The 12972-nt window shown below is 44.0% G+C and overlaps 1 protein-coding gene across 1 annotated transcript in view; it reads right to left on the bottom strand.

The window, feature by feature from the left end:
• The window catches only part of PTDSS1 (phosphatidylserine synthase 1), a 64399-nt gene extending 53830 nt beyond the window's left edge, over positions 1-10569 (bottom strand). The window contains exon 1 of the mRNA XM_065895219.1: positions 10391-10569. Within this exon, the coding sequence (XP_065751291.1) occupies positions 10391-10569 (179 nt within the window). The remainder of the gene's footprint in view (positions 1-10390) is intronic.
• Between the last annotated feature and the right edge of the window lie 2403 nt (positions 10570-12972).

Below are 12972 nucleotides of genomic sequence, written 5' to 3'. Positions count from 1 at the left end.
ATAACTATTGAGAAGCTTGGGAGAGGGAAGTTCAGTGTTTCAGTTTCGAAAGACGCAGGATGAGTAGACAGAAGATATGAGATGAAACAGAATGGAAGCAGATAGTTTAGAGATGATGAGACTGGTAGCAATAAATCTTAAAATTATAAAAGAAGCTGGGTTTATCTACAGAAGGACTGTAGTGAAACAGTTTTCAAAAGACAAATATTAAATTAAGATTAAATATTACTAAAGGAAAAGAGACAGGTGAAAAAAAATCTTAGAAGAAAACCGATTTTGCGTAGAAAGAAGTTCTAGAGCGTCAGAATACACACATGAAAAGGTATGGAATGAAACAATAATGAATTACCTAGTTAAGGACTGGGTCCTGGGGTGTTGGTTTAAAAGCAGAAGTTAACTTAGATGCCAGTTTCTGCACCCAATGAAATGATTTCCAGACTTATGACAGGATTGAACGTAAGGTTCTGAAATAAGAGATCATACAGATCTTAAACGTTTCCTAGATCATCCTATGGCCAAGTAACCCTAAACTAATGCTGGACAAATAATGCTTGGCTGTTAACTTCAGAGATCTGATTACAAAACCAAACTACAGAATCAGACAGACTTCCTTCTGCAGGAAGGAAGTGCATTAAAAAGTACAATCTTATTTTAATGGACATACTAATAATTACTAATAATTAACTAATAATTAAACACCTGCCCAGACGTCATGAACGCAACCTAAAATGCCAGCCCGACCATTACCAGGGCACTTGCCATGCCCTCCGGCTTATGCAGAGAAGCCCCATATCCAACTTTCAGGAACTTTTACTGAAGGATGGCTGCACACAGTGAGGGTAGGAACACAATGTCCTCATTCAGACCAAATCACACTACTGATATTGCTAATAATGACAGCAACGATAATAGCTCCTGTTTATCAAGTGTCTACTGTGTGCCAGGCACTGAACAGGCAGTTTCTAGACATTATCTCTAATTGTCACAACCCACTGGGCTCTTATCAACCATCTGAGGTAACCAAGGCTCAGATAGGTTTAGTAACTTGCCCAAGATTGTGGAGGTAAGAAGTTACAGAGCCAGCATTCAAAACCAGGCCTGCTAGACTCTGAAGATGATGAACTTTCCTCTTTGCCAAACTGCCACATGAAAACTTATCTGTCATCCTAAATCAGCCTGACTCATGGTAGATGCACAGGGATGGCGTAAGAGGGTTTCACAGGGCGTGCAATTCGTAAGTTACAAAATAAAAGCAAGGCTAAAATGAATAAACGTGGCCTAGGAAAAGAAGATGGAGTCCCATAACTCACAACTTATACCAAAATATGTTCTGGATGATTCAAGAAACTAAAAGTAAAACCAAAACAAAATTCTAGAAGAAATGATGGGAGAATTAAAAAAAAAAAAACCCAAAACTCCCAAACAAAACACAACAATCTCAGAGTGGGGAAGGCCTTTCGAAAGTACGATACAAACCTCCGAAGTCATAAAGGAGAAGGCTGACAAATCTGCATGGCAAGGAAATCAGTAACAAAATCATAAACTTGGAAAAAATATCTGCAACTCATGTGAAGGCAAAGGGTTAATTCCCCTAATTACAAAGCTCTCCCCCCAAATCAATTAACAGAAAGAACAAATGGACAAAGAAAAGCAAATAGAAAAATGGACAAAAGATATGAAGGGACAGTTCACAGAGCAGAAAAATCCATTGGCTCTCAGGCAAGTGAAGAAAAAAGATGCTCAACCTTGTTCATGGTAAGAGATGGGGAAATGGAAACAACACAAAGAGACCATTTTTATCTACCTTATGGAAAGGTAAAAATTTAATGACTGAGCCGGTGAGGCTATGCAGAAATAGATAAACAGGCATTCTCACATACCACCTTTATGGAGTGCCATTTGGCAACATTACTAATTTACAAATGCATATACCCTGTGACCCAGCAATTCCATGTATGACAATGTATCTCACAGATATACCTTCGTTTATGCAAAAATGACATATGTACAAGGTTGTTCACTGTGGCATTATATGTATTAGCAAAACTTGGAAACAACTAAATGTCTACCGAAAAGGGACTGATTAAATAAATTATGGTTCCGTCTCAAAATGGAGTACTAGGCAGCTGTAAAAAGAATGAAGCTTTTAATTAATTAACTGATACAGAATAAATTAAGAGATCATGAAGTAAACAAAGCAATTTGCAGAACAGTGAGTATAGTAAGCAACTTTCTATGCAAAAAAGAGAGCGTGTATATGTATATATAACTTGTAACTTCTGCTCACATGTCTCTGGAAATCCATCCAAGGTATGGTGACACTGGTTTTCTCCAAAGAGGATAAAAGAAGAGTGGGGCGAGACTTTTCACTACATACCCTTTGGGGTACCTTGGATTTTAAGCAATGTAGGTATGTTACGTTTCAAAAAAGTCAATTATACATCAACATTAAATTTGTAAGAACTTGAGATCAGTGATAAAACAATGAAACTGCAATTTTGTAAATTTTGAGCCATTTATTAGAAAGACAGGATCAAAAGAATGGCCTAGTTTCAGAAGTAAAAAAAAAGGCCAATTAAACCTGAATAGAACAGCAGCGAGTCTGAAAAGTTGGCCGTTTTATATTTGCTTAATTAGAAAAACAAAAAGTATCGAAGATGGACGGCAAGATCTTTGGCAAAACTGAAAATATACAGTACAGGAAGATCAAACTCCTGTGATCAAAGATTGAAGGCTAGGCAGGTGAGCTAAAGAAGAAATCTTGAGTCCTATCAGACTAGCAGCCCCAGATACACCCTCTGGCTTTCCTGAGAGTAGAGAGGGTGTACCCTCGGCATCCAGCACAGTCCCTACAAGAAGTGGGCGCGCAGAAAGAATGGAATGCATGACTGAGGAGGCTGCCCACGTCACCGGCCTCCTGACAAGCTGACCACACAGGGCCGTTCCGTAAGCTCTGGTGTGGCCTCTTCTCTCTCAGCTCCCAGTAATCCGGAGACTTAACCATATGCCGAGGGACACAGACATTTTCCATAGTTAACCATGAAAAGCAACTTGGCTGCAAAGGCCCCAAAGACCACACTACTGACTCCAGAGACCCTCAATTAGAGGACAAGAAGGGTTTATCTCTGGACATCCACTAGATCTGTGCCGCACTCAGAAAGCTAGCTAGCTGCTTTGCATGTTAGCTCTCTTAATCTTCCTAACATCCTCAAAGGGGGGAAATGATCATAATCTGCATTTTACTGACTCCAAAGTCTAAGTTTTTCCCCCTTTAGGAGGCTGTCTGGTGCAGTGACAAGGAAGACAGGCTTGTGGCCAGACGGCGTGGACCAGAATTCTGACTTCACACTTATCAGCCTGTGTGACCTTGGGTAGATTACTCAACCTCTCTGTGCCTTGGTTTCCTCCTCAGTATATCAAAGGGTAATAATAGTTCTACCTCACAGGGTTGTTGTGAGGATAAAATAACTCAACACGTGCGATGGACTTAGAACAGTGCCTGGCACAGAGGGCCTGTCAGTTATTAGTTTACAATGTCTGTCCACCCATTCCCTCAGCTAGCTGACACCTATCGCTGGGGACAAAGATGAACAAACTTGGTCCTGATTCTTGAGAGAATCATGATGAAAAGCACAATAAGACATAAAAATCAAATTATTATCTTAGTATAGCTTTGGCCTCAGAGAAAAGTTTTCAATTCGCTGGCACTGTCTCTGATTAACCTGATAAGACACCCCCAAACCCAAAAAACCACCTCGATTGTTCACACAAGACTGGCCCCTGTTCGTGGCGCTGTTACCATCTCCTCAGGCTCTGAGGGGACAATGTAGTTCTCACTTCCCAGGGGAGCTCAGAACCTGCAGTCAGGGCTGCCAGTCCCCCATCCTGACTTTTCCTGGCGTCAGGATTCTTGCTCAAATAAGACATTTTACTTTACAGCAACAAAAAAGAAAAGGACTTCAAGCTTTCAACTGTGATGCCGCGGCAGTGCCCTGACCTCTTTCCTAGGTCCTCTGAGGCTCTAATAACAAGCGCCTCGGTCTCTGGGGCTCTGAACTTTCCAAAGGCCTTTCTGGCATTTGACTGAACTGCTCCACAGTTCTGTGGGGGAGTATTATCTCCACTGGAAGGATGAAGAAAATAAAGCTCTTGCTTTGTCTTGTCCACAGTTACAACAAATAGAGGCAGAGTGAAGCAGGTGCCAGGGCTTCTGGAATGCTGGCTCGAGGTCAAGACTGCTACCCTTACCGGTATGATACCGACAAGCTTAGGGAGGCAGAGTCCTTTTCCCCGAAGTTCTGCTAAATTTAGGAGGGGCTCCAGAAGCACGCTGGGGTAGCCCTGACCATACTCGGTGAAAATACTGAATGGATTACAATAAAATTGTAATTTCAGGCCCCATCTCATTCACCCACTGTATCACCCAGAGTGCCCAGCACAATGCTTGGCACGGAGCAGGCCTTCTCAATGTGGTGGGTGCCAGAAAGAGCAAGAGACTGGGGCTGAGCGGGCCCGAGACCCAGGTAATGTGAGGGGGAGTCACGGCCTGGGTCCACAGGCTCCACTGCACCTTCCTGCCCCAGTGCTGACCAATCAAGTACTCAAACATCTCAACTCCTTCTGTCACCCCTGTTTGAGTATAGGTAACTACCCAGGAGAGAACCCTAAAAGCAGGACAAGTATAAGGAAAGCCCTGAGTTTTTTTTAACAAAGGTTTGAACTCAAGGAGTTTTGGACTCAGATTCTTAAACTTGAACAACAGGCTACAGGCAGTGGGCAAGGAGACCGGGAAAACAAACTCCATTCACTCACAGACAATTTTTAGACAAGGCTGTCTCCCTGGGGCCAGGAAGGTAAGAACTCTATCCTGACTCCTAAGGCTGCAAAGTTGATTGTCCCCTCTCCCCCTCCTATCTTCTCCTTTCCATCTCTTTAACAGCAATCCTTGAAACTGAGACACACCGGTAGGCTCGTGTTTATGAGGCTAGTCACTGTTAAGGATCCTCTCTCCCAATGGAAAACTCAGTCCCGGGTTACAAGGTGGACCGATGTTAACTAGCTTTGGTATTATCTTTGAAGACTACATTCGTTTCATTTTATAAAAAGTTAGGATTCTTTTTAAGAATTATAGCTGACATGTCAACTAAAAGAGAAGAGTGATAGTTTTTGAAAGTTCATATTGTATAAATGATTTTTTTATATTTGATTCATTTAGCATTTACTGGGTGTGTATTCTGTGATGATTGAGATATCTGGCCTCAAGAAATTGATACAGAAACAAATACTAAAACAGGAGAGATACAATAATAAAAAAAATGTTTAGAAGTATATAAACATTTCTGCCTCTGAGCTTCCTGGACCCATCAAGAAAGGTGTCTGGAGGGGGACCATCCAGGTGCATTGCCAGGAATGCCATGGGCTCACGGGTAGGCAGGAGGTGTTCTCCAGTCAGAGAGAGGTGCCATCCTGGCATTACGGTCCAGCAACGTGCTATAGGTGATGGGGATCCAGGGAAAGAGTGTAAGCAAGGGACGGATGAGATCACGATCTCGATTTCAAAAGGTCATGAGGAAAGCAGTGTGGAGGATGGACTGGAGGGAAATGGAGTCAAGGCCTGGGAGTGTCTATCCCAGAGAGCAGAGGGTTTGCTGAGCCAAAGCCTGGGCATGGGCAGAGGAGGACAGCTCTGAAAGCTACTAAGGCCCAACTGGACCTGGTGAAGATAAACTAGATGAACTCCAGGATGGCGGAGACCTGGGATGGGCGGAGTGCAGACTGTTGAACTAAATTAAATGTGATGCCAGGACCTAGGGCTCAGGAAAGCAGTCCTGGCTGCCAGGACGAGTCCCTGGCTTCCAGATTTGTTGAGACTAAAACGCTGATAACTCCCCTATAGAAATCTGGGGCTAGAGGGATTATATCACAAGATAAACTATATTACATTTGGTAATAGAATTATACCTAAAATGCTAAACACTAGGCAGCAATACTAGGCATGTAAATTCTCTGAGGCATCTAAACCAAATAAATGTTTGAGTCACTCAGATGCTTATTTACTACAGAAGACCCCAAAGAAATATGACACATTTTCTCCTTCAATAAACGTATAATCTTATTAAGGACATAAAACAGCAGAAATAAGGATAAGAGAGGATAATTAAAAAGTGCTTGTTTATTTATGGCCGCACCACGGGGCAGGCGGGATCTTAATTCTCCGGCCAGGGATCGAACCCGCGCCCCCTGCAGTGGAAGTGCGGAGTCTTAACCACTGGACTGCCTGGGAATCCCTAGAAGGTGCTTATTTAAATCCAGTAAAAAATATGATTCAAATAGGAAGTGAGGAAGACAAATGTTATGATGGCTGTTAACTGGAACCTCTTTAGATGGCACCACCTAACACAGTGAGCTGCTTCATCTCCAAGGCTGGTGTAGCCCCAGTACACAGCCGAAATGGAGGATCATTTAACATTGCTGGTGTCCTGGAACAAGGACAGCCAGGCCTTCTGTTATTGGGAGAGAAAGAACATGATGTACATAAAGGAAACAGGCTCAAGACAACTGAATCAGCAGGGTCAGGAGTTATTTTCTAATGGGAATTGATATGGTCTAGAGGGAAAGAACAGGAAGGCTGGCAGCCATCCAGGAGGGAAGACACACAGAAGGTGGAACTATGGCTCCGTGATAAGATGAAGAGCTGGAGCTCCAAAGCCACTAAAGGAAATGAAGTAAAAAACCAGTATCACAAACAAATAAAAATCAATCAATCAAAAGTCTGTCCATTTCCCTGCCCTCATCCACTTCCTCAGTCCCATATCAAGGAGAAACCATACGTAAGCAGATGATCCCTTAGGTGCAGGAAGCTGCAGGAAGGCAATCTCTTCTGGGTAAGTGATGACTTTTGCTGGACAAGTGTCACCAGAGAGACTGACACCACTGTTTTACTGCCAGGTGCCTCTTAAGGAGACAGTGAGCTGCAACGAATGTGATCTCGTAAATTTTGGTGTTTTCAAATCTAAAGCCTGAGTTTTTGAAAGTAAGGCCGTTCAACATTTCCAAGTTTACCAACCTACGAAAGCAGCGTAAATATGAGGCACTCTGAGCCTGAGAGAAAGGCTCTCCTTGCCCTACTTTGGCCGAACAAACTTATAAGGCATAGGCCAAAGCATTTAATTTCTAAAAATACTTATCCTAAAATGTGGTAAAGTGAGCTTTTCCAATCTTAGGGGGAATGATTCAGTAACATCTGGCTTTATTGTTAGTGATGGGGACTGTAGGTTTAAACACTATGATTTAACAGTGAGTTGGCCTAGTTGTTCTTTAACAAAAGAACTGCTTGATAAGTCCAAACTTGTCTCAGACTTCTGTGAGAGGCATCTAATCCTTGCCAATCCTAAATTCTTGCTGTGTCTCTGCAGCATGTGACATGACCCAGGTACTGTTTCACACATACGGGTAACCTGACACCCCGAAAGTACTCTATCGCTGACTCTCTTCAACTACTAGTCTTTGAAAAACAAACTTTAAGAAGTAATTACTTTCAGTCTTTACGGAAGAAGACAGAGCTATCACTGTAATGTCTCAGTTTAAAGGGTCACAAATCATTACAAAAAATGAGGAAGACACAGTAAGTACTAATTGTACTAATGGTGCTTATGATTTCCTATAACATGAAACTTGTTATTAAGTAGTTCTTTAATATGTGACTTCTGTCTGTTTGAAATTAGTGGAAGAAGTAAAATTATTATCATTTTTGGAAAAGGCCATAGACTGAGGTTCAGATTATGCCTTTTCTATTACGTTTGACAAGCTGTTAAAATTCATATTCATTCCTTATAGTTTCACTGCTGTAATTTATTGAATGCTTTGGCATAATATGCAGTAAAAGGGAAATTCCAGAAGGATGTGACTTTCTGTATTAGAAAAGAGGAAGAGAGGTCTGTTCTGAAAGGGCCTAGAATAATATTAAAGATAAAAGTTTGAAACAAACTGCTCATTCTTGCTTCTCATTATTTAAAATAAAATACCATAATTACTTTTCTAAGTTCCAAAGAAACTCCTGCACTAATTCCATCTCTTGCCAGCCCACATGAGATGAAGTGAAACTGAAGTTAATATGAAACAGGGATGCATGTTATCCAAGCAAAGCACTGTCCATTTTCCCAAAGTCTTTATCCTTTTTCTTAATTATAGAGCACACCACACTCTCACTCAATGACAAACATTATTTAGAAGGCATTAGCATACAATGAGATGATGTAATAATAACAATAGCTGAGGTTTACTGAGCACCTACTATTTGTCATGCATTGAGCTAAATACACATTATCTAAAAAAATGAATTGAGCCCTTATAACAAAATCCTCTCAGGTATTACTAGATATTTTCACTTTACATACAGATAAGGAAACTGAGGTTTAGCAAAACTAAGCGGCCACACAGCCACTAGCTGGTAAAATCAGATGACATGATGAGTATTTGAGGGCAACCATAAATAGGGACAAGACTGATTTCTCTGCAAAGCTAGAAATTTGTTCTTGGTTGGATACTGTGGAAAGATCTGGTCTTACCCCGCTGTAGAGCGTTAGCAGAATATTTTACAATTGTAGCTGTTTCCCTCAATTATTAAGAGTAATTGTTTATATGCTTTATGGCTTTAGATAAGAGTCATGCAAATAGATAAACACTGGCAAAATAAGAGTCAAATGCATTGTGGAGATAAGGAACAAGTGTGATGTAGGAGGACATTATCAGTTTTATGAAAATCTGAAAAAGTGCATTGGTTCTCAAGGGAGACACCATTGGCACTTGTGTGTATACAAGTGTGTAGGTGCCTATGTGTGCCTGTGTGTAAGGGACAACTCTTTGTCGTACAATGCTGTCCCTTGCGTTATAAACATTTATAACCCCCACCCACTAAATACCAGAAGTTCCCTCAATGCTTGTGGCCACCGAATATAACCCTGCACAGTTTCTGCGGATCTGGGCTGAGAACCATTGATTGTTGGATAAATATACTAGGAGAGAAGTAACTGACATTAATTATTCATCACGTGCCAAGTACTCTGCTAAGTGCATTCACACATATTCATTTAATCCTTATAACTCCATATGAGGTAAGTACATATTTTATCCCCATTTTAGAAGTGATCCTGAGTCTCAGAGAAAGGTTAAATAACTTAACCAAGGTCACGCGAATACTCTTGAGACCAACAGTGAGGCTCCCAAACTCCAGTTCTCTGGGTTGGTCTTTTAAGCATGGTATAGGCACACCTTTTCTTTCTTTAAAGAGGTTCATTCAGAAAACATAAATCCTTATAAGTAGGACCCAAGGTGTGCCTGTCATTTAGGCATGAATCAGTTCCCTGGCTTGGGGTTGAAGGGCCACATGTTCAGTGAGGTAGAGTTATAAGCTCTGGGCTGACAAAAGTTGGGCAGGGTTAACTCCTATGCACAGGTATATATTAGAAGTGCTTTGAGTGTGTGTGTGTTTTCAGGGGGATATGAGAGTTCTGCTACAGTGTGTGAGGTTTGTGCGTTTTATTTAATACTTTCCATAGCATTTATGATGCACCAGGCACTGCTACAATGGCCTGACAATGTCTCATTTCAGCATGTATGTTAGGTGATGAACAGAACAGAGCGTGCGCTGTGTGATGTGTGGTGGGTTCGTGTCTGTGTGGCAGTGCTGGAATGTCCGCTGTTATGTGTGTGTCCACGCCGCAGTTTCTGTTGTGGTATAGACAGAGGTGTTTGAGGCTGGGGGAAAGGTTACGCGAGATGATTTGCGTGCCATGCATACAGACTGGAGTGCACCGCACGTGTGCATTTTGTGCACGCGGGTAGTGCCGAACACTGGAGGAGTTCCGCGGGAAGGGGTCTGAGTTGTGTCCTGGGCCTGTGTATGGTGCGTGGAAGGCAGGGGTGTTTTCAGTGTGAAGAGGTATGTGCTGAAAGTGGTGCATACCCGATGATTCACGCGGTGTGCTAGGCAGGGACGGAGGCCGGAGAGGAGGGGGCCCGTGTCGTGATGTGTGTGGGGAGCGACGCTGAGAGCCGCGGGAGAAGGGCGGGGGAGGAGATCGTGCTAGGTGACCCACGAGTGTTCCTGATGTGGCCCGAGGCGCTGTATGGGGAAAGGTGGTATGGAGAGGGGTGGCGGTGGCGATGGGAGTGGGGATGGGGCTGGGTTGGAGGATAGGGACGAACGCCGGTCCAGAGGAGCTGTCGGGAAGGAAGCTGGGTGCGCTAAGTGACATACCCGCCGGTGGAAAAACGTGTGCGTGGAGCAATCAGCCCACTTCCTCACCCGGCCATGCTCCCCGCCACGGCCTCCATCCGCCCCTTCCCTTCGCCCAAAGGCGCGCCCCCAGCGCAGCCCGGCCCGCCTCACCTGGTGAAGGCAAAGTACATGAGGCTGACGATGGTGAAGCTGAGCAGAGTGATGGTGTGCGGCCGGTAGAAGAAGTCGATGGTGATGTCCTCCACTTGCTGCTCGTTGATCATCCGGAAATGCATCTTGTAGTTCACATCATCTTTGCTCAGGGTCCGGCTCCCCACGCAGGACGCCATGGCCCGCCTCCCCGTCCTGCGGCGGCGGCGGCGGCCCCGGCCCGTGGAGGCTGGGACCCCGGAGGTGACGAGCCGCAGCGAGAAGGCGGCTGGACGCCGGGGCCGGGTCTGGCGAGAAGCAAAGGAACGGAGCAGAGGGAAGGACAGGCGCGGGAGGGCGGGGTCGCGGCGCCGCCAACGCAGCCTCGGGCGGGGGACGCCGCTCGCCCGGCCCCGGCTGGCGTTGGGGGACGGGCATCTCTAGGGACTCGCGGTGGCTTTAGATTCTAAGTGGAAGAGTCTGGAGGGAGGCGACGCGCAGGAAAAGGGAAACTGTGGCCCTTGGCCGGCTCTGTCCCCCGCAGGCCGCCCGCTCTCCCCCCGCGCAGCCTCGCAGATGGTCTGGCCCACTCCGGCCTCAGCCCACGTGGGCTAGGGAGCTAGGAGCAACCGGCGGGCGGGCAGACAAGTGGGCTATCTGTTCTGCGGGGCGGTTCGCGCGGCCCGGCCAGTCTGGTGGTCCCTGCGAGAAAGACCACGAGGCATAGGCCTCGCCACAGGTAAAGCGGAAGCCGCCGGAGCGCGAGGGGCGTGCGCCCTGCTGGGGTTCGGGTCCGGCCCTATCCTGCTGTAGGCCCCGCCCGGGGACCTCTTGGCCTTTAGGTCTTCAATTAAGGGTGAATAATTTCGTTTTGTTTTCTTGGCAGATGAAACGAAAACGCAATCATGTTGTTTATTCGCGCGCTTTGCGGAGGACGCGGAAGGAGGGCCAGCATGTCAACGGCCTTCCTCCGGAAGTTCGGTTGGGGAACTAAAATGGCCTAGGGAGGACGTCAATCAGTAGATGAGAGGCCCCTTATTACGAAGCCATCCTCCCACCCACCTTTCATCTCCTGATTTCATTTATTAGCCTTACACAGGTCGAAATCTTGAACCCTCGCCAAAGAATATTTAAGTGCCAATTCCTATTCCTAACGAGATACTAAGGCACGCAGTTGAGAACTAGTATATGACATATTTTAATGGACTTCAGAATTATTACAGGTTTTTTTTCTTTAACTTTAACCTTCCTGATGAAAAGGGTCGTGTTAGAGAGCTGATCACGGGGGTAGGGCTTTTATACACATGCGCAGATGCTTTACCGGGTTTAAATACTGTGTAAGCAGATGAGCTAACCGTAGTTGCAACTGATCCATTTCCATCCATAAAACATTGGAGCAGTGCAAGGCTCCGGGCTAGAGGGAATAGTCACTGGGAGGGTGGATCCAGAGATGAGACCCAGCCCTGCGCTCGTGAACGAACAATTAATCAACTGTTAAGAGGTATACACAACAATGAAATGATGATGTAGTGAAGATACTGTGCTTGTAAATAAAAACAGAAGGATAAACATGAGTTGTTTGCATAAAGATCTTTTCATGAATATGGATAGAATTCAAAAGCAAATCGTTCTAATGTGAGAGGAGTTTTAATTTGAGCCTTACTCTAGAGGCTTCAGAGTGGGTTTGGGATTTCAGGAGTTTGCTTTAAAGTAGGACATCGCTTAGGCAAACTGAGAAGTCAGAACACTTTGGGGCTTAAGAATCACCTCATTGTACCCGTAACCTTTTTAAAAAGTTGTCATTTAAAGAATGGTTATTGAACCCCCCATCACGGGCCAGTCATTGTGCTGGATCACGGTGAGAAACTTAGTCTTAATGCAGCATAACAGGTCTTCTGGCTTCCAGCTCAATGCCCTTATGACATTGCTGTGCAGAGAATGAATATTGTAGGATTGAAGGGAAACACGGCAGATTTGGAGACTCATTTCCCACCAAAGTTTAACAAAAGTCACCTATCCCACAAGGCTATTTATTGTAAATACTTTTTTCCTTTCTAAGATCATTTCAGAATGACAGTGAGACATTTCACTTTTATAAATTCCTTTCAGGAGACTTCCCTAAACCACAAATCTCTAAGGGGAGGTTAGACCCTCAAGCATTTATCTGGTCTAATTCAGAGCATAAAACAAGCTGAATTTCAGTATAGAGAGAAATCAAAAAGTTGTATGCAACAGTTAATTCAGAATTCATTTATGTTTGGTTGTGTAATCAATAATAATATTGATGATGGCTAACATTTGTTGGGCATTTTGCATATGCTGGACTCTATGCTGTATTTTATATGGATTGTCTTAATATAAAATAATATGCACCAAATTTATCCTTTAATTAAGCTGGCTAAATATAAAAGTTCTTTCCTGATAAAAGTCTCTTTTAAAAACAACTGCTTTTTCGGTCAAAATACACGTATATTCATTGCTGGTTGCTTATTATTTCTGTCTGTTCATTTTGCTTATTAGTTTTGACCCCTTTTTTTAAAAGCCTTTTTCTTTTTCCTACAAACAGAATTTGGCAAAACTGGTTTTGTTCAATTGTCTTTTGA

Source organism: Phocoena phocoena, chromosome 17 (assembly GCF_963924675.1).
Source record: "Phocoena phocoena chromosome 17, mPhoPho1.1, whole genome shotgun sequence".
Lineage (NCBI taxonomy): Eukaryota > Metazoa > Chordata > Mammalia > Artiodactyla > Phocoenidae > Phocoena > Phocoena phocoena.
This window is presented reverse-complemented; position numbering and strand designations above follow the sequence as displayed.